At 51.2% G+C, this 21,464-nt stretch overlaps 1 protein-coding gene across 1 annotated transcript in view; it reads left to right on the top strand.

Annotated features, from left to right (window-relative positions):
• LOC104285534 (interleukin-12 receptor subunit beta-2-like) overlaps positions 1 to 21,464 on the top strand; it is a 38,899-nt gene that overhangs the window by 11,180 nt on the left and 6,255 nt on the right. Inside the window, exons 4-17 of the mRNA XM_009883998.1 lie at positions 762 to 1,088; positions 1,662 to 1,776; positions 3,761 to 3,936; positions 4,162 to 4,301; positions 5,135 to 5,279; positions 8,244 to 8,323; positions 12,377 to 12,593; positions 14,364 to 14,564; positions 17,180 to 17,281; positions 17,364 to 17,519; positions 18,329 to 18,466; positions 19,243 to 19,330; positions 19,981 to 20,080; positions 20,778 to 21,262. Of these exons, the coding sequence (XP_009882300.1) occupies positions 762 to 1,088; positions 1,662 to 1,776; positions 3,761 to 3,936; positions 4,162 to 4,301; positions 5,135 to 5,279; positions 8,244 to 8,323; positions 12,377 to 12,593; positions 14,364 to 14,564; positions 17,180 to 17,281; positions 17,364 to 17,519; positions 18,329 to 18,466; positions 19,243 to 19,330; positions 19,981 to 20,080; positions 20,778 to 21,262 (2,470 nt within the window). The remainder of the gene's footprint in view (positions 1 to 761; positions 1,089 to 1,661; positions 1,777 to 3,760; positions 3,937 to 4,161; positions 4,302 to 5,134; positions 5,280 to 8,243; positions 8,324 to 12,376; positions 12,594 to 14,363; positions 14,565 to 17,179; positions 17,282 to 17,363; positions 17,520 to 18,328; positions 18,467 to 19,242; positions 19,331 to 19,980; positions 20,081 to 20,777; positions 21,263 to 21,464) is intronic.

Raw genomic sequence — 21,464 nt, 5'->3', positions numbered from 1 at the left:
GGGTGGTGATCCCCTGGGGCAGGTTGCCCCGAGAAGCTGTGGCTGCCCCATCCCTGGAGGTGTTCAAGGCCAGGTTGGACGGGGCTTGGAGCAACCTGGGCTGGGGGGAGGTGGCCCTGCCCAGGGCAGGGGGTGGCACTCGATGAGCTTTAAGGTTCCTTCCAACCCAAACCTTTCTACAATTCTATGACACATGAGAAAACACCTCTACAGTTAGCTTCCACTTGTCGGAACTTACAAGCAAGCGGAAATGGTGCTCCATCATTTTCCCCGTGTCTTCTGCTGCCGCTCGGCTCCTTTGCCCAGCGCACGAGTGTCCGGGATGCTGCCAGCAAGCGCGTGCTCTCCCACGCTGAGGGCAGGATCGCCTGTCCCCGCCTGTCCTGTGCCACTTTGAAAAGACAATAACGTGCACGGGGAGGTCTCTGCAAGTCAGGGAAAATCCTGCCTGTCTCTTCAGCGGAGACATGCCTGCCACTGCTTTGCTGAAACACTGCTATCTCCTTAAACCACAATGAAAACAGAGTTCTGATAGGTCATCCCTGAGGTTGTGCTTTTTTTGTACCATGCCCGGTCGCCAACCCTTGGTTTCTGACCCCGGTTAACCGGTTTGGTGAAGGCTGGGCACAGCAACAGCCCATGAGTTGCCATGGGGAGGCAGCAATCCTTGCGTGAGGGACTCGGGGAGACTCTTTTCCTCGAGCGCAGCGTGTTGTACAACGTGATGTGTCCGTGTTAAAGGTTTTCCCACTCTCTTGCAGACGCGTGCAGCAAGGGGAACGTGACGGCCAGCAAAGTTCCCCATGGCACCACAGAAATATGTGACAAAGGGAACATGACCGCTAACACTGCTTCTCCTGTCCAGCCTGGAACCGATGTCACCCTCTCCTGCCGACTGAAGCCCCGGAAACCCACCAACCAGTGCAGGATTGCTATTTTCTTTAACAGCTCGGAACTAATTAGCAATTACAGCAGTGCAGTAAGCACCAAGTTTCTAATCCATACGTACGGCAAACACGTATTTACGTGCAAAATAGTTTGTGAACACAGGAAAACACTCATTTGTGGAATCGAGATAGAGTCTGGAAGTAAGGAGAATTTAATTATTCCTTGTTCTTCAGCATTTCCTGTGGTACCTCTGGGATGCGCGTTAGCAACTAGCAGTGGGTGGCCTTTTCTGGAAAAGGTGCAGTCTTTTAGTGGCTCTTTGTATTTAAAATATCTCTGGCTGGGACTGCGCCTCTCTGTTCTGCCCCTGACACCCGCCAGTCTCCCCAGGACACAGGGGACTTGCAAGAAAAATCCTAAATTGTAGATTTTCTTCGAGCCTGAGGAGCTGATGCTGCTGCAGCAGTCGTCTGCCTTTACATAAATATATATATATATAAAAGAATAATGGTTGATTGCTTCAAGAGAAGCTTGCGGTGCTCGGTCTGGAGAGCTGTTAAGCGCTTGTATTCATCTGGCACCCTTCAAAGTCACTGGGGCTTGCTCAAGTGTCAGAGATCACTGACTGCTATTTTCCCACATTAAAATTATTAGCCCGAATATGTCGCCTAGAAATTCGTTAACAAACCCAAACCAATCAAAACATCAAACTTTCTTAAAATGTCTCCTATCAACATCTTTAAGGAAGAAATTGATAAGAGTATCTGTTTAAGATCCTCCAGATGAGCCAAGAAACGTGTCGTGTATCCAGTACGGGACAGACGGCCATCCCAACTGCACCTGGGAAAAAGGAAGGCCCACCTACATCAGCACTACATACGTGATACAGTGAGTAATGCAGGGGCATAGGTTCCTTAATACATATCAACGCGTCTTAGAATTTTTGTATTTTTACACTGTTTATTGAATATTTACCCTTATCAAAGTGCACGAAAGAACGCGTCTTAGAATTTTTGTATTTTTACACCGTTTATTGAATATTTACCTTACCAAAGCGCATTAAAGAATTGGTTTATGAGCAGCCAAGTAACAGGCGATGGGACAAGAGGAAATGGCCTCAGGTTGCACCAGGGGAGGTTTAGGATGGATATTAGGAAAAATTTCTTCACCGAAAGGGTTGTGAAGCACTGGAACAGGCTGCCCAGGGAAGTGGTGGACTCACCATCCCTTGGAGGTATTTAAAAGATGGGCAGATGTGGTGCTGAGGGACATGGGTTAGTGGTGGTGTTAGCAGTGTTGGGTCAATGGCTGGACTCAATGACCTTCAAGATCCCTTCCAACCTAGACAATCCTATGATTCTATGAATAAGTCAGCCTAAGGCTTCCATGACCACAGAAGCCAATCAGAGTGGTTAAAACCCCTTTTCTGCTCACATCTGCGGGTGCTGCACCGCAGTGGGTTGGCTCCTTCAGATTTCAGCAGGTAAAGAGGGTCTGCCAAGAGATGACCTGCTGCTTTCCTGTGGTGGATCTCCTCTATTTAGTGATTCTGTGGTCGGCAGTGCCTGCACCAGCAATCCTGTGATCTGAGCTCTTGGAATTTAGCTGAGGAGATGGAGAGGGACTTTGCTTGGACATGTGTTATTTTTGCTTCCCATTTTAGACTCAGCCTCTATTTGTGCTCGTTCTGCTTTTGCTGAGCCTTCGCTGAAAAAGGTCGTGGCAACTTCTGCAGCAAAGGGTGGGGAAGGAGCAAAGGCTCCCTAGAGCCCGTCAAGGCACGTTAGGAGACCTTGGTGATTTCGGGAATCACCATGCATAGGAGGAACCTTATTAAAAACCTCTATTCAAGCAAACATTGGGGTAGAATGAATTAATTTTGCCCTTTGCAAACCACTGGGTTAGGCTGAAGTAGTCCCCATTTGTTTCCAAGGTGCTGCATGTTGACCATCTCCTTACCCTGCAAGGCTCACTCTTCTTCACCATCTTCTTCTTCTCCACCTTCTTCTTCTTCTTCTCCACCTTCTCCACCTTCTTCTTCACCTGCTTCTGTTGGCCAAGGTAGCAGCAACTTAGCAGCTTGTAGAAACCTGTTGCTGCTCTTTAAGCAGAAGGAGAATATATGGGTAATTTGCAGAAGGGTGGAGAAGTGTGGATAACGAGTCCTGCAAGTGTCGTAACAGAGCTAGAGCAGTGCTTGCTAGTAAGTTATTAAGTATATTACGGAATACAAAAGGTCAGCCTGAAGCAACATGATATAAACATCTCTAGTTCAGGTGGAAGCAAATACACAGAGGAACTAAATGACTTACCCAAGGCAACGGGTTGAATGACATTGAGAATTAGAAGCTGTGTTTGAAGCCATGCCGTCTTCTGCAGATACTGCAGAAAAATTACATCTTTAATCACTGACTTAGTTAAAAAACAATCCCAGCCCCCCAAAAATCCATCATCCCCCCAAATTCTGTGTGCCAACACCTAGGCTCATTCATAGTGAAATATTAGGTAATCATTACGCTATTAAAAGGAACCTACTCACACACTTGCAGCTCAATGGAAATCCGAAACTATTTCCTTTGTCTGCAATTAAAACCAAAAAGCAGTAAAACACCTTCGCTACAGATTTGGCCAGAGGGGTATTTACTGTAACCACCGTATTTAAGCGGCTCTTTCAAGGAGCGGATGACCTACCTGGCTTTCAGCGCAGTGGTCCTCCCGTGAAAGCCAACCTTCAGGGGAGCTGCTGGAAGAGCCCCGAGGGACCAGGAGCAGCACAACTGTACGGGGACCCGAGCTGTGCCCCGACGCACCCAGGGTTTGGCTTTCTTGGTGTACAGGAGAGTATTAACCAAGCACTTTCCTTCTGTTCCAGGCTATCAAATGGGATGGATGTCTTATGTGTTTCAGAAGAAAGCCAGAATACGGAGTTTGGCTCGCTGGCTCTGAGCAAGTTGAATTTCGACTCTACGTACACCCTTGTGGTTGCTGCCTCCAACGAGCTAGGAAGTGCTTTTTCACAACCACTCGTGTTCATGTTAATAGACATAGGTACATGCATGACTTACCACCTTTTGGTTAGTCCCAGCCCTTGAGAAAGCCATGAAAACATTTTGGGCACTTTCTTGTTTAAAACCTCTGAGAAGAAGCATCCATCCAGTCTAACCCAGTAATTCTACTTTCCACTCCATCCCCTACCCCGCCCCGTTCGGAGCTGTGCTGTGTATCTGAGCGCTCTTCACTTCTTTCTGTTTTTTTTTTTTTGTTTGCTGCTAGTGAAACCACATCCTCCCAACTTTCTGGTGGAATTCGAAAATTCTTCCACTACCGGCTGCGCCTTTTTTCGGCAGGCTGAAGCACAAGCGCAGCACTGCAGGCTGAGATATCGTCCCCTCGCCAGGCACACCTGGAGCACGGTAATCCTCTTCTGACCAAAGGACGTTACCATCCATGGAGGTTGCCTCAATAGCGTTAGTTCTTACTAGAACCACTTTGTCCAAATTTGCCTTTCTCTGCTCTTTAACACCACGCTTAAGGAAAGCTATTGCCTACCGGTCAAAAACCATCATTGGCCTAAAACTAAACGAAGGTAAAGCACCGATCCTGTAAAAAAGCGTGTGCGTGAATATTTCATCGTATGTCTCGTGTCTGTATGGTGCACTGAAGAAGGTTGTGCTTGACCCGCCAGTTTATTGGAATATGGTCATATCTGCTCGTTGTAGCTCACGGCTACAGGCGCACAATTTCCAAATCGGTTGTGCTTTCCCTAATGCTGATCGAAAACCTTTGCTTTTATTTTAAGTGGTAAAAGCAATGTGTTGCCTGAAATCGAGTAAAACACGTGAACAGAAAATTTGTTGTCTTCGCATAATTAAATGCGGGATTTTTCTGATGAAAGACTGCAAGCCCGATGATTCATCGCATCGTTCTTTGAGTTATTAAAGTTGCCTCAGATGAGGGGTTTCCCCATTGGTTTTTTAAAGACGTGTTTTGGCTGGCTGGGCTTTGCTTTGGGTATTAGTAATTCAGCCTCTCACTGCCTTCAACCTTTATTTCCTCGTGAGCTTAACATTATATGTCCTTTATCGCCGTTAAAGGTTGAGACCTTCAGCAGTGAGAAATGCAGTCTTTATTATATGTCTTAACATTATATGTCCTTAATCTTCGTTAAAGGTTGAGACCTTCAGCAGTGAGAAACGCAGTCTTTATTATATGTCTTAACAATATATGTCCTTTATCTTTGTTAAAGGTTGAGACCTTAAGCAGTGAGAAATGCAGTCTTTACGGTCTGGAGCCTCACACTGCCTACGAGTTTCAGGTCAGCTGTAAAATTCACCCCGAGCGAGGATTGTGGAGTGACTGGAGCGGGTACCAGACCTGGACTCCAGAAGCAGGTAACATGAGACGCATCTCCTACACGGAGCCTATCTCTACCCTTTGCACACAAGCCCAAACTTCAGCTAACGAAGTCAAAACGCTGCCGGGTTTTTTGCCGGTTGGTTTGTGGAGTCTCTGTAGATCCAGTCGCAGAGCCAACCGGGAAGTAACTCCTGGAAGGGAATTGCTCTTTTAATGAACAAAAATGGAAGCTGTTCAAGGCTCTCGCAAAACAGGAATTTCAAGAGTTCACTGAGAAGGACTGAAGGATGTATTTTGTAGACGCTGAAGGCTGGGGGAATTTTTCCCACGTTGCCCGGAGCCAGAGCGACGTGCCACATCGTGACACAGCTGGAGAAGGCAGAGACAGTTTGTGCAGCTTAGACAGGGAAAGAAAAACCATCTGTATCGGTTCAGATCTAAGTGTTTTACTGAATTCCTGCAACAACCCTGTGCTCGGGTCAGGACAGCTGCCACGTCACCCTCTGGTGCAAATGGAACGCAGCTTGGGTGACCCGCTCTGGGTCCTTGAGCTCGCCCAACAATCTGGTGAGAAGTTGGGTGAATTGGCCAGGAAACTTTTTTTTCCCCTCTTTCCGTTCTGCTGACGCTGGCAGGTTTTAACGAGAGAGTTGAATTTTGCCAAGTCATCTTTTCCCAAATAGAGAAGTTATTTGGATTGGCGCCTACCAAGGTGCCCCCTCCACCACACCGTGGAGCGGCTGGAGACCCAGGGAGCTTCAGCAGAGCAGAACCTGGCCAGGAATTCGGGAGAGAGAGGTTCCCACCAGGAATTAGGTGAGCAAAGAGCAGAGTCCAGGGACACGCGGCACCAACCTGAGGGCAACCCCATTAGAACCATACAACGGTTTGGGTTGGAAGGAACCTTAAAGATCACCAAATTCCACCCCCCTGCCCTGGGCAGGGACACCTCCCACCAGCCCAGGTTGCTCCAAGCCCCGTCCAACCTGGCCTTGAACCCCTCCAGGGATGGGGCAGCCACAGCTTCTCGGGGCAACCTGCCCCAGGGGCTCACCACCCTTATGGTCAAGAATTTCTTCCTCCTATCTCATCTAAATCTACCTTTTTCCAGTTTGAAGCCACTCCCCCTCCTCCTATCTCTACGTGTTCTTGTAAAAAGTCACTCTACAGCTTCCTTGTAGGTCCCTTCAGCTACTGGAAAGCTGCTATAAGGTGATCCCGGAGTCTTCTCCAGGCTGAACCATTAACTCCTGCCATGGTCCACATTGGCTGCCTTGTGCTGGCCGCAGGCTCACAGACCCGCCTGCCTGGCTTCACCCTGAGCTGCACAAACTCCGAGGCTGCAAAACTTGCAGTTCTGACGAGAGAAGAAAGCTTCTCAGAAGTTTGTGTTTCAACAACGATGCGTCAGCTCCTTTGGCATCCCCTCCTTTCATCTGCTGCTTGGCTTTGGTTACCCTTTTTTTGTGAATTACTATAAGCTCTTCAGCCTAGTCCGTTATTACTCGCGCTATTTACCACTACTGACAGCATCAGTTTCTGTAAGAAGCATTGATTGATGCAAAGGGTGTGAACTTTTCCTTCCCTCCCCCACCTTCCTCTCAACAGTTTTCTCAACCTTCTCGCTGCACCCTGCCTTGCTACGGCCTTTGTGGTCGTCACCCCTCTACCCAGCCGCTGCAATTAAATGCCAATCTTCTCAGCCAACCAAGGGGCGTCTTCTGTCCCCAGACTGGGTGACGAGAAGCTCTGGGTACACCATGGTTGCCCTTCTTTGAAGGAGCTGAAGTTCCACACGGGAGTTTGGCCTTTTGCAAATTCAGGAGTGTACCTTTTCAGTAAGAACAGTTATTTTTTCTGCCACAAAACTTGCTTTATGCAAGCACTGTTGGTAAGTGAGCAGATTTTTCCACCCCCACCCCCCACCCTCCTCAGCTAATTCGTGTGGTTCACGTGTGAAATGAACTTTAAAATCCGGGCTGCAGTCCAACAGATGCAATCCCATATTTTATTTTTTCCTGCTTTGAGCTCGCCCCTTCCTCCCTGGCTCACAGTGAGTGCGTCCTGGTTTTATTTCTTCTGTCGGTCCTGCTTCTTGTTTCTATTTCAGTCGTTATTTGCAATTAATAGAGGACAAATAGCTCTTAACATTGCCGGCACCGAGGGGTTTTTTTTCTGTCTTTGAACTTGGCAAACAGCAGGCAGCCCCGTTCTAGCTGGGGTCGCCCAACGGCTGCCTGCCGCTCAGGTTATTAGTAGCAATTATTATTTGAATTTGATGGGTTTATTTTGGTCAGAGACCTTGAGGAACCAAGCTTTGTTACCTTTTGTCGCATCGGCTTTCTTCACGTCTCTCTGATTCTGCACGGTTGGAGCACATGGTTCGCCCGTTTCTGCAGCCAGAAGTTTGCTTTAATGTTATTTTCGGAAGGTTTATTTAAAACATCAAGGGTTTCCAGTCACTCTGTGACTGGAAGGAGAATCGGGGAAAGAACAGGGGTTTTAAGCTACCTCTGACGAGCTCCTACCCAGCTAGCTGTTACAGACATTTATTAGTCAGAGCCAGACAGCGAAATCCTACAGATCCGACAAACCCCATCGCCTGAGGCTGCCCATCATTTTAGGATTAATGTAGCCAACCCCAAGGACCTCAATTAGCCTCAACTTTCATGAAAGAGGAGAGCTCGTACTGCCGCTTTGCAGTGGAGGCTTCCTCGGGAGCCATCCCCATTCCCGAGGGCAGGATAAAGTCCCCAGCAGGAAAAAACCCTCTCTCGGGTGGGTGGCTTGTTCTCTCCATAAGCACCATCACCAATGCAGCCGAACTCCAGCTACACCAGCGAATACAGGCAATTACATATCGCACCGTTTAACAGGCTTCTTAAATCTTAAATTCTCATTGTCTCAGGATTTTTACCTCCTTCTCCTGTTCAACCTCTTGTCTCTTTGCTTCGAAACACGGCCATTAATGCCGCTCACCCTTTTCCTTCCCACACCAGTGCCCACCGGGCTCCTGGACGTCTGGTACCGACAGCAGGACGTGGACTCCCAAAGGCAGAACATCTCTCTTTTTTGGAAGGTAAGTTGTTTAAGTGAAACCTGAGCAGATGTGGGGGAACTCTGGTTTCTGTGTTCGCAGGAAAGGACTGATCCCAAGGAGAGCCGAGGGCTTTACCAGTGCCCAGTGACAGGGACATGGACCAGCTCTGCTTCCCGAGGCTCATCTCCCCCGGGAGGTTCATCAACTCTTTTCTACCTACAATTTCCCTTTCACAGTTCCCCAAACTTTCTGTCATGCTGGAAGTATAACAGGTTCCCAGCACATCACAGCAGCGAAGAGAAGTGGAGGTCTCACGGCTCAGTTACCACCTTTCAGAGATACACCTTCCCTCCCCCTTCCCATGAGGTGACCTGTCCCTGGTGATATCTCCAAAGACAACAACAGATTGTTCTTCCAGCACTGGAACAAGCTGCCCAGAGAAGCTGTGGCTGCCCCATCCCTGGAGGTGTTCAAGGCCAGGTTGGACGGGGCTTGGAGCAACCTGGGCTGGGGGGAGGTGGCCCTGCCCAGGGCAGGGGGTGGAACTGGATGGTCTTCACAGTCCCTTCCAACCCAAACCATTCTGTGACTCTGTAACAACCTTACAGACTTCCTAATTTGTTTCCTAATTAATATCTCCCTCTCCTGGTTCTCCACCTCGTTGCTTTTTGCCATGGTTGCCATAGGTGGTCAGGACAGGAGTTCTAGGAGGCCAGGAGGGCGCCATGCCCCATGTTCGCCATATGCACGCACCTTCTGGGCCTGCTTTGGGATATGAGCGCCCTTCAGGGGTGGCTCTGCTCTGTTTTGCTTATATGAAGGACAGAGCGATGAAGAATGGGGGAGGCAGAAGAGGCAATTTTTTGTAATAGCCCTTTAAGGTGACCAAACTCTCAAAAATTTAAGCGTTGGCTGTAGTTTGGGCAACTGGAAGGGTCCTGCCCATGTCCCCGCTGTGTGGGCGGACAGTCGGGTGATGCTCTTGTCGTACAGCAGCACGGGAAGAAAAGGGGTTTTTTTGTAGGTGTGAAGCAGGTGATGGGCAAAGCACATGCAGAAGGGTTTGCTAACGGTGAAGCTGCAGACCTGAAACTGGGCGAACTGAGAGTCGAAAACCTTTGGTGGTTTGGGTCTGCTGAGCAACGCCTCCTGTGAGCCGGGGCTGAGACCCCGCAAGGGAAATTTCAAACAGAACTCAGATTAAAACCCGTCTGTAGGGTAAAAATTCCACGTTACCACCCAGCTCAGGGGAAAAGGCTTACGCCAGGTCTGCTCTCCCAACGCTCCCAGTGAAACCAAACCCTGTTACCGGTGCCAGGTGCTGAGTTTCTCCAGTATCGCCGGCCCAATAGCCAGCTCCGAGAGGGATTTTGGGATTGTGGGGCGTTTTGCTGTGATGGTTTTATTTCAAAGCTGGTAAGATTATTATCCAATTTTTAAAGCACGAATTGTCTTTGACTCCCAGTTTTCCGTCTCTCGGTAACCTTCTAATTGCTGCTCCATCTTCTCCCCCACCACCAAGCACTGCGCTCTAAGTGAAAGCAGAAATTCTCATGCGCGTATGTGCCTCCAGCCGTTGTGGCTTTTAAGACATTTAACTTGAAGCCCTTTAACTCGCAATCGCGACACTTTCTGTATGGAAGGCGACTTCCTGCAGCATCATTCATAAAACCATACATCGCTTTTTTTAGTTTTCACGACGGCTTCAAAGCAAAAGCCTCAGGCTCAGTACAACGTACTACCGTCACACATTTTCATATTTCCACGCTAATTCCGCAGGAAGGGGCACCGATTTAATTCCCGCGGGCTTTCAGAGGGGTTTCAGCGCCGCGCTTGTCCCCCGCCGCAGCCAAAGCCATTGCAAAGCTGCCAACACTTTCCTGTTTTTAAAAGTAGGTTTTTTTTCCCCCCCTCTTCCTTTTTTTTTTTTTTTTGTGTTTTCTTACCACCCAAAAAAAAAAAAAAAACCACCCAAAATGAACTCACTGTATGGGAACTGCAGGAAACCGAAAGCGATAGTACAACTGCAGACACCCGGGGTGGAAAAACCAGCGAGAGGTGTTACACGGGACAGCACAGACTGACTTCTCAGAGATGTGTCGTCTGAGGGGTTGAATTTAAATAATTCTTTATGGTGGCTTTAAGCAAAAAAATCTGGATTTTCCCCTACTTAAAAATTGCTCTTTTTTACACATCCACCTGTGCAGTCAATACCTTCCCCCCACCCCCTCCTTGTGGAAAGCATGGCTTGAATTCGGACCCAAGGAAGGAGGAGGCTGCGTGTTTCCCTGTCCCCAGCTACTCCACTGCTTGGAAAATCGGCAGCTCGCGTCAAAAGAGCTTCACTGAACTGGAATTAAGCAAGAAAAATAAATAAGAAATAAAGATATGCAAACTTAAGAGAGGCTCTCAGGTAAACGCATGCTCTTGGCCCTACCATTAGGGAATTAACGCATTTGGTGTGGCTGGACGCCACACGTTCCCGAGAGCAGAGCAGTGATGGGGCTGGGATAAGGCTTGGGAATGGAGAGCACTGGTCACAGCAGCAGAATCAAAGGGAAAAATCGGAGCAGGCTGTTACGTGGTACGGGTTTTACACAAATGCGCAAAATCATGGTGGAAAAGGGAAATCCTGCAGCAAGGACGCTAAATTCCTTTGGAAAAAAAAGCATTATATTTGTAGCAATAAAAACGCATGTTCACTTAGGAATCTATCTGAAGTTGGTACTGATGGGAAATGGTGCTACCTTTGAAATGCATTAGCTGGACTTCAGGCCAACAGATCTTCAGTTAATTTTAAATAAAAAAAAAAAAAGATAAACTATTACAGAAGAAAGCAGTCTCAACCAGTGAGCGAGCAATCTCTGCAGCACTCCTCCTTTCCTCCAGCTTTCAGAGGAGAAGAAATTAAAAACTGATCATTGGTTCCCAAAAAACATCAGCTGGTATGTGCTGTTGTCCGACAGGTGACCTCGTTACTACTAGAACAGAAAAGGAAGAGAAAAAATTACCTCTGGGTGAAAGTCGCTCACTTAATGGGCAGGTTGAGCATCAGGGAGATGCTCTGAAGCCGTCCCTGGCTGCAAGGTTCCCACCTCTGCCCGGCATGGGAAGGGGCCCGGGCTGCTGCTCCACGGGCATCCCGGCCCGGGTGGACAATCCGCATGGAGTGTGCTAAACCCTCCTTCCAGAAGGCTGGTGGCTGTGACATGAAGATCCCTTTCATGGTCATAGGTTCATTTAAAAGAAGGTGTGATATTTGGTTCACAAATGGCCAAAACCAGCTTCATCCATCAGCCAGTCCGAAGCCTTCCTCGGCAGCCTGCTGGGACCTCCAGCTTGGTACCACCACCTTTCTGCAGGCTTTGTTCACGATAGAATCACAGGATGATTTGGGTTGGAAGGGACCGTGAAGATCATCCAGTTGCAACCCCTTTGCCCTGGGCAGGGCCACCTCCCACCAGCCCAGGTTGCTCCAAGCCCCGTCCAACCTGGCCTTGAACACCTCCAGGGATGGGGCAGCCACAGCTTCTCGGGGCAACCTGCCCCAGGGGATCACCACCCGCACAGCCAACAATTTCTTCCTCGTATCTCATCTAAATCTGTCCTCTTCCAGTTTGAAGCCATTCCCCCTCATCCCATCACTCCATGCCCTTGTCAAGAGTCCCTCCCCAGCTCTCCTGGAGCCCCTTTAGGCACTGGAAGGGGCTCTGAGGTCTCCCCTTTTTCGCCTTCTCTTCTCCAGGCTGAACCCCCCCAACTCTCCCAGCCTGTCCTCCCAGCAGAGGGGCTCCAGCCCTCCCAGCATCTCCGGGGCCTCCTCTGGCCCCGCTCCACCAGGTCCATGTCTCTCCCTGGTGGGACCCCCCGAGCTGGAGGCAGCACTGCAGGGGGGTCTCCCCAGAGCAGAGCGCAGCAGAGGGGCACAGTCCCCCCTCGCCCTGCTGGCCACGCTGCTGGGGATGCAGCCCGGGATACGGTTGGCTTTCTGGGCTGCGATTACACATGGCCAGCTTGTGTTGAGCTTCTCATCAATCAGCACCCCCAGATGCTCAGACGAAGAAGAGAGTAACAAATGCTCTTTCCTCGCAGGCTTTGAGCAAGTCGGAGGCGAGAGGAAGAATCCTGTGGTACACAGTGACCTTCGAAGCCCTGGACCAGCGGAGCCCCCCAGCACAAACACAGCTCACCAACCACACCAGCTACCTCCGAGTCACGCCGAGGGTGGGCTACAAGATAACGGTCACCGCCGAGAACTCAAGGGGCAGGTCCCCCCCTGCATCCATCGTGACCAGCCTGGGCACCCAGGGTAAGGCACCCTGGGGATAACACCAGTGCTCTGCTTCGCGCTGTTCACCATGGAAGCGTTCGGGTCCCACCACCTTTGTGCTCATGGAGGTCCACCTCAGTGAACCTTCTGGGGTCTGCGGGCCCAATTTTCAGTGTGGTCAGAGGTGCAGTTTCACAACAGGTCGAGTTGCCCGGTATTAGTATTGCTGCAATTTCACCTCAACCCCTTCTGCCGACACAGGCGTGAGGCACGCCGCCGGCCACCCAGGCGCCCGGCACAGCAGAGAATTAACCATGCCAAAAAACTAAAAAATAAAGGGTGGGTTTAGGTTTTGGGTTTTTTGTTGTTTTTTTTTTTCTTTCACGAGCGAGGTGGCAGGACCGAAGGGAAGGTACTGGTGAGGGGAAGTCACACAAAGCTTTATCTCCTGCGAAATTGCACTCTGTTGTACCCACGCGGCAAAATTAACGAGATTGAACTCACCCAGCCCCGAATTTCCTGTGCCAGCACCGGGCACGACGGAGCCTCGCGGTCTCAGTTTGGGCTGTTTATTCTCTATTTGCTCTGCAACGTCAGCAAAACAGCAACAGAGCCACTGCTAAGTATTTCACCTTTTCCCAGCGCTGCCTCAAACATCAACCGGATGCTCCCCTCCTTCGGAGGCAGACGCGCAGCTCCTCAGCTTGTGGGCTGCATTGGTTACGTGAGCCCTTCCTTAGGTAGAGGCAGGATTGAGGCAGAAATAGCGCTGGGATCTGATTAGTTGAAGGACAAGAACTGCTTTGTAGGCATTTGCGTCCAGCTTTGGAGCCCCCAACATAGGAAAGACATGGAGCTGTTGGAGCGAGTCCAGAGGAGGACCCCGGAGATGCTGGGAGGGCTGGAGCCCCTCTGCTGGGAGGACAGGCTGGGGGAGTTGGGGGGGTTCAGCCTGGAGAAGAGAAGGCGGAAAAGGGGAGACCTCAGAGCCCCTTCCAGTGCCTAAAGGGGCTCCAGGAGAGCTGGGGAGGGACTCTGCATCAGGGAGGGGAGGGATAGGACAAGGGGGAACAGTTTTACACTGAAAGAGGGGAGATTTAGATGAGATATTCAGAAGAAATGGTTGACTGTGAAGGTGATGAGCCCCTGGGGCAGGTTGCCCCGAGAAGCTGTGGCTGCCCCATCCCTGGAGGTGTTCAAGGCCAGGTTGGACGGGGCTTGGAGCAACCTGGGCTGGTGGGAGGTGGCCCTGCCCAGGGCAAAGGGGGTGGAACTCGATTATCTTCAGGGCCCCTTCCAACCTAAACCGTTCTGTGATCCTATGATTCGTAAGAAAAAAACATTCAGAAAAGATGGTGGTGTTTTCATACTACCAAGGAACATTTTGATGACTTTCCCAACTTTTTCTCCTGCAAGAAAAAGTAACCTGGCCCTAGCTGTGAAAGCAAGAGCTTTGGTCTTGTGGAGATTATGCCTGTTGGTGGCTCTGTCACAGGAGCTGGGTGTTGGTACATGCCGACAGCATCTTCTCAGGGCTTGGGGACGGTATGATCAAGCAAAGCTGTGCGTGTCCAAACTGCTGCACCAGGGGACAAGACCAGAATGTGGCTCTATTCCTATTGGCATAGACACCACCCTTCTGTAAAGACCTTTCCTATCAATGGCAGTTTATTCTTATCCGTTCCATGATGCCAAAATGGATGAGACACAGCAAAAGTCACATATTAAACTTAGGAAGCCCACCAGAGGTCAAGGCAAGTTTGTGCTGACGGTGTCTTTTTTGTCTGGTTGGTCTTTCTCCCCTGTAAGATCTACCTCCTCCTCAGAAGGTGTCTGCCATGGCCATGGGCAACAGCAGCATCCTCGTCAGCTGGAAACCACCCAGCAGCCCGGTGGCATCACCCAACGGGTACGTGGTGGAGTGGGCAGAGCCGGGGAGGGACACGCACCCGGAGACCCATCCAACCTGGGTGAAGCTGCCAGCGTCCAACCTGTCCACGGTGATCACAGGTAACCACCACCTCGAGGCCGGGTGTCCCCGAGGGACCTTTTTGAAAGTTTCTGAAGGAACAAGTCAGATTCTAGTTTTTACTAATTCAGCATAAGAAATGATGGCATTTAAAGCTTTCTGTATAGGAGGGAAAAAAAAAATAATCGATGGCCGCTCTGGGCTCGGTTATGCAGGCACTCTCAGCTGAGATTTATATCTTGTAAGTTAAATGTCTCTGAAAAAAAAAACCAACCAAACAAGTCCCTCCAAAATGAAACAAGCCAGCAAGAGGTTCAAGAGATCAAAGGCTTAAGAAAAGATTGCTTCCTTTCTACTAATTGTTGCTTACTAATCCCAACCAGTACTATGTGTCAGTGTTCTGCACATCACACAGCCACGAAGTTACAACGGGGGTGACGGCGAGCGCCGCCCTCCTTCATCTTTCCTCTTCACAGAATTCACAGAATTGTTAGGGTTGGAAGGGACCTCGGGAGATCATCTAGTCCACCCCTCCTGCCAGAGCAGGGTCACCTACAGCACGTTAAGGACAGCGTCCAGGCGGGTTTTGAATGTCTCCAGAGTGGGAGACTCCACCACCTCTCTGGGCAGCCTGTTCCAGTGCTCCACTACCCTCAAAGTAAAGAAGTTCCTTCTCATGTTAAGATGGAACTTCCTATGTTCAAGTTTATGCCCATTACCCCTCGTCCTATCACTGGGCGCCACTGAAAAAAGACTGCTCCCATCCCCCTGGCATCCTCCCATTAAGTATTTGTATGTATTAATAAGATCCCCCCTCAATCTTCTTTTCTCTAGACTAAAGAGACCCAAGTCCCTCAGCCTTTCCTCATAAGAAAGGTGCTCCAGTCCCCTAATCATCTTTGTTGCCCTTTGCTGGACCCTCTCCAGCAGTTCCCTGTCTTTCTTGAACTGGGGAGCCCAGAACTGGACACAGTACTCCAGATGCGGTCTCACCAGGGCAGAGTAGAGGGGGAGGATGACCTCCCTCGACCTGCTGGCCACACTCTTCTTGATGCACCCCAGGATGCCATTCGCCTTCTTGGCCGCCAGGGCACATTGCTGGCTCATGGTCATCCTGTTGTCCACCAGGACTCCCAGGTCCCTCTCCACAGAGCTGCTCTCCAGGAGGTCAGCCCCCAACCTGTACTGGTGCATGGGGTTATTCCTCCCCAGGTGCAGTACCCTACACTTACCCTTGTTGAACTTCATAAGGTTTCTTTCTGCCCAACTCTCCAGCCTGGCGAGGTCACGCTGTAAGGCAGCACAGCCTTCTGGCGTGTCAGCCACTCCTCCCAGTTTTGTGTCATCAGCAAACTTGCTGACGGTACACTCTATCCCTTCATCCAGATCATTGATGAATATGTTGAACAAAACTGGGCCCAGTACTGACCCCTGAGGGACACCACTTGTTACTAACCTCCAACTAGACTCTGCGCCACTTCTCCATCCCAGTGCCGTCCCCGTGAGGTGCTGCAGCCCCACTCTCGAACGAGCTGAAAAAGCGGTGTGTTCGCACCATCGCTTTGTGCCCCGCTTTGGAAAGGGGAGACACGAGTTCCTGCCAACCTCCCGCACCCGCAGGAAGAGCCCGGAGGAGGATGCTCGCACGAAGTCAGGGGGAAGAAAGGGTGTGAGGTTCATCCCCAGCAGCGTGGCCAGCAGGGCGAGGGGGGACTGTGCCCCTCTGCTGCGCTCTGCTCTGGGGAGACCCCCCTGCAGTGCTGCCTCCAGCTCGGGGGGTCCCACCAGCAGAAGGAGACGGAGCTGTTGGAGCGGGGCCAGAGGAGGCCCCGGAGATGCTGGGAGGGCTGGAGCCCCTCTGCTGGGAGGACAGGCTGGGAGAGGTGGGGGGGTTCAGCCTGGAGAAGAGAAGGCGGAAAAGGGGAGACCTCAGAGCCCCTTCCAGTGCCTAAAGGGGCTCCAGGAGAGCTGGGGAGGGACGCTGGATCAGGGAGGGGAGCCGTGGGATGAGGGGGAACAGTTTTAAACCAAACGAGGGGAGATTTAGATGAGATATTAGGAGGAAATGTTTCCCCGTGCGGGTGGCGAGCCCCTGGGGCAGGTTGCCCCGAGAAGCTGTGGCTGCCCCATCCCTGGAGGTGTTCAAGGCCAGGTTGGACGGGGCTTGGAGCAACCTGGGCTGGTGGGAGGTGGCCCTGCCCAGGGCAGGGGGTGGCACTGGGTGGTCTTCAAGGTCCCTTCCAACCCAAACCATTCTGTGATTCTCCTGTGTCCTAAGTGACCTCACGCAGAGCCAAACCTTGTGCCTCACAGCTTAGAGCAAGGAGCTGGGTAACAGCTCCTCCCCTCCTGCTCTCTCCTGGAGCACACTGTGGGTGTCCCCAGGAGGGCACGGGGCTGCCAGCGGCTGCTGCTTCATCAGGAAACAGAGGATTTCACTTTTCCAAGTGCGAACATCACTCGCTTAACGCACAGTAAAGCTCCGCCAAGCAGAATAGGAGATGGCAGAGAAGCAATTTTTTTTTCCTTCTTTATGAAAAATGTGTTAATAATCAGAAGATTAATCTCCCATTTAAGCAGCTGATGTAAATGCCTTAACCGCGACTGTAAATCCTTTCACTAGTAAGTAGCCACTTCTTTTCATTTCTTTCTTTAGAGGAGATAAAAGACAACGTGTGCTATCAGATCAGCGTGTTCGCACTCTATCGGGACAGAGCTGGACAAGCGGCATCAGTTAGGGGATACTCAAGAGCCGAAGGTAAACCACAGTTAAGACCCTTCCAGGTATTTTTTTAAGCCCGATTAAGCTCAGCTTTAACAGTCGGTCTTATGTTTTGCAGCACCGTCGGCGGGGCCCCAGGTGTACACAACACCGCGGGCAAACGGCATCTTGGTTTCATGGGAAGCAATCCCTGCCCACCACCAAAGGGGCTGCATCACTGGGTACCGCGTGTACCTGCAGAAGAAGGAGAGGGAGGAAGCTCCAACCATCTACGGTGGGTATCTGGCGAAGAACAACGTGATGGCGCACGTGGAGGACAGAGGGTGGGAGAGAGAGATGCCTTCGGAAAGCTCCGTGTCGGGAGGGACTCCCGGTCCGCCGGGGGGCCTCAGCAGCGAGATTCAGCCCGTCCCCTCGCTGCCACGGCTGCCCGTCAACAGGAGCGCTTGCTCAGCGCTTCCAGATCACACCAAGTTATTTTGAATGTGGAACTACCAGATTTCCTCCCCCGCTTTTGGCTTCTTTTTTTTTTTTTTTTAATATTAGTTCTTTTCTGAGGTCGCAACCGCTGCAGACCCCCGTAGTTATCGGCAGGGGAAAATAAACGCCCTTCTAAAAACGCTGCCCAACACCCCCACCGCAGCCCCCCGCTGCTCCCCCCCCCAAGCCCTCTCGCCCTCCGTCTGCCTAACTCCTGGGCTTCCACCCAAGAAACGTTTTTTTTTTTTTAAAAAAAAAAAAAAAAAAACAACAAGTTTTTGCAGAAATTGCATGACAGTTTGGACTAGATGTCTCATCATTCCACCATACAAACCCCACTTCAGACCGAAACACTACCGGAGCAAGCAGCAGCGGCAGCCAGAGGACAGGTTACGCAGTCCTGGGTGTCGCATCCGCACAACGGCGCCGCTCACCCCTAGAGCATAACGTCTCCTACAACTATTCAGCAACATGGAAAACAAAGTTAATTTAAGTTAAGACACCTCTCCGTGCCCCAAGTTCTGGAAACCCGGTTCATTCGAGGTAAATGCAGTAAAAACCTGTGCCAGCTGCTTCATTTGCTTCTCCCTCTCTCCCCTCCAGCTGTTTCCGACGCGAGCGCCCCGCGCTCCCTGCACGTCGCCCACCTGCAGCCCGGGGAGCACTATGCCCTGTGGATGACAGCCTCCACGGCTGCCGGAGAGGGACCCTGGGGCAACAGCGAGCTCCTCTGCTTGGAAAGTAAGAGTCTCTGCCAGGACGGGGGGCCAGGAGAGCTCCTAGCCCTTGGCCCCCTGTTCTTCACAGACTGGGAACACTTTTCCTGCTCTTCTTCATTTACTGAAGATCTCTAGTTTCATAGAATCATAGAATGGTTTGGGTTGGAAGGGACCTGGAAGATCATCCAGTCCCACCCCCTGCCCTGGGCAGGGCCACCTCCCACCAGCCCAGGTTGCTCCAAGCCCCGTCCAACCTGGCCTTGAACACCTCCAGGGATGGGGCAGCCACAGCTTCTCGGGGCAACCTGCCCCAGGGGCTCACCACCCGCACAGCCAACAATTTCTTCCTCATATCTCATCTCAATCTCCCCTCTTCCAGTTTGAAGCCATTCCCCCTCGTGCCATCACTCCATGCCCTTGTCAAAAGTCCCTCCCCAGCTCTGAAGACACTGTGAATTTTGTAAGACCTTTTCTACTTAACACCTCTCTGCGGCGTGCACTACCCCAAGCTAACGTCCTCTGAAAAATGTTTGGTTCAGTACTGGAAGAGAGATCGGCAATATTGCGTGTTTTGGGTTGTGGACTACATACCTCAGGAGACATTGCAACATGAAGATGTCTACCAAAGTCCTGTTATCCCCAACAATCCATCTAGATTCCCAATTTTAAACCAACATGTTGGTATGTTGTATGAGCGCAAACGCTACTCAGGCCACGACTGTTGTCCAATTTGAACCAGCATATTTAAGTATTATATTTTTCTAAATAAAGGCGAATGATGGGTGTTCCGTATTTCAGGTGTTGGGGACTGGATGACTGTTGTGCTTACCTGCAGCTTCTTCATCTTCTCAGCCTGCATTTGTTCTGTGCCTCCGGTAAGAAAAGGGTGAGTGGATCCATCTGTTACGTTCCCATAAAACACGGAATTGTTGTTAGAAGGGACGGTCACATCCTTTCAGGACACCTTGGGGAACGGCGAGGATCGTTCTGAACACAGGTTTCGGAGTACGCAAATGATAATAAGAACACGCGATGAGCTTAAAATACAGCCTTGTTTCATAGATATTGTGAATTTTTAACCTAGAGCTTAAGGTCTGCTGCCGCCGAAACGGAACTGAAGGGGTCCCACCCTTGGTGATTAGCCTGGGAGCAAAATTAAACTCTAGGATTATAAATTGTTTTTCTTTAGAGCAACACACACACACACACACAGAGACGTCCCCTGGCAGATTTTTCTGGGCTCACGGCCGTACCCAGCAAGTTCTGCCCCACAGGGCTGCTGTTAGTTACCGCAGGCAAACATCTGGCAGGAGGAGGATGCTGCGCGGCATCACCCTGCCCTCCGCCGCCGCGCTCCCCGCTCTGCCCAAGGCAGGTTCACCACGGCACCGAGCTCCTCGGCGCACACACGGCACATCCCAGGGCAGCGCCGCACCGCGGGGATCACCGTTCACCCTTTGAATTACTCGATGACCCCAAGGGTCTCTTCCAACCAAGACAATTCTATGATTCTAACTGCACTCATTCAATCTGCAGATTGCGCTCGCTCCTCTCTGCGTTTATGCCGCAGTGGCAAAGCAAAGCCATTCCAGACCCAGCTAACGCTACGTGGGCCAAGAACTACATGTCTACGAAGGTAAGTTCGACCTTTTTTTCTTTTTTCTTCTTCTAATCCTACCCAACTTCAGCAGAAAAAGCGACTGGAGCCACGCGAGTCAGTCATCTCTTGCTGCGGCAAATCCAGCAGTCTCCGACAGTGGATAAGCTCTGGTCTTGTATCATCTTAGACTGGAGGATGCTGAGAGTTGGGGGTGTCCAGCCTGGACAAGAGAAGGCTCCGGGGAGACCTTACAGCAGCTTTCCAGTACCTAAAGGGGCTCCAGGAGAGCTGGAGAGGGACTTTTGACAAGGGCATGGAGTGATAGGATGAGGGGGAATGGCTTCAAACTGGAAGAGGGGAGATTTAGACGAGATATTAAGCAGAAACTCTTGACCATAAGGGTGGTGAGCCCCTGGGGCAGGTTGCCCCAAGGAGCTGTGGCTGCCCCATCCCTGGAGGTGTTCAAGGCCAGGTTGGACGGGGCTTGGAGCAACCTGGGCTGGTGGGAGGTGGCCCTGCCCAGGGCAGGGGGGTTGGACCTCAATGATCTTCAAGGTCCCTTCCACCCCAAACCATCCTGTGATTCTATCCATCAGGCAAGTTTAACAGCAGAACAAGGCAGAGATGTCATTCTCAGCAGTATCAGCTGCCGTGCAGAGGGACACCTGCATTCCGGGGGTGGGAGGCCACAGGATCTCGTTCATATAATTAATTACCACTGCCCCCTCCGCAGGCAGAGCTGAGCTCACCCTTCAGCCCCTTCCTGCTCAGCGCCGGCCGCTTCGAAGAGCCTGAAACAACCCAAGTAGAGGAAGCTTTCATGAAGACAGATCCTCCGGTCCTCCGGGACCAGCTCCTCTTCGGCAGCACTGGCCACGGGGGAACGGGCCATTGGCCACTGGAGAGCGGTTTGGGGCAGGAGCCGGAGTACGAGGCTCTGGCCGGCACAGCAGACGGGGACCTGTACGAGCAGCAGCTCCCCGACCTCTACAAGAAGATAGTGGTGGAGGTGACGGAGCACACACAGACTGTTTCCGAGTACATCGCCAACCCCGTCACCGCGTACCCACCCCTGGTCACCGGCGCGGCTGAAGACCATCCTGAACTGGACTGCAATCCGCTCTCCGTCTTCCCAAGAGCTTTTCTGACCCCCGTGCTTCCCTACGAAGGGCACCTCACTCTGGATGCGGTGAAAATGAACCACAGCTCTTTCACAAGGTAGGCGGTCAGCGTGACGCCAGCCGGGCCTGAGTTTTCACACTTCAGACTGAAGTATTTCGGCGTGTTTTGGTCGCACCTGTCCAGTAATGATAAAAAAACCACCCAACTCACCAATCTTTCCAACACTGCGACTCACACGTTACTGTACAACACAGCACCCCTCATCAATCCGGCACGCCCAGGTAGAGTTAACGACAGA

This window comes from Charadrius vociferus, unplaced genomic scaffold (assembly GCF_000708025.1).
Source record: "Charadrius vociferus isolate BGI_N301 unplaced genomic scaffold, ASM70802v2 scaffold423, whole genome shotgun sequence".
In the NCBI taxonomy this organism is placed as follows: Eukaryota; Metazoa; Chordata; class Aves; order Charadriiformes; family Charadriidae; genus Charadrius; species Charadrius vociferus.
The sequence above is the reverse complement of the archived record's forward strand: the minus strand, read 5'-3'. Positions and strand labels throughout refer to the sequence as shown.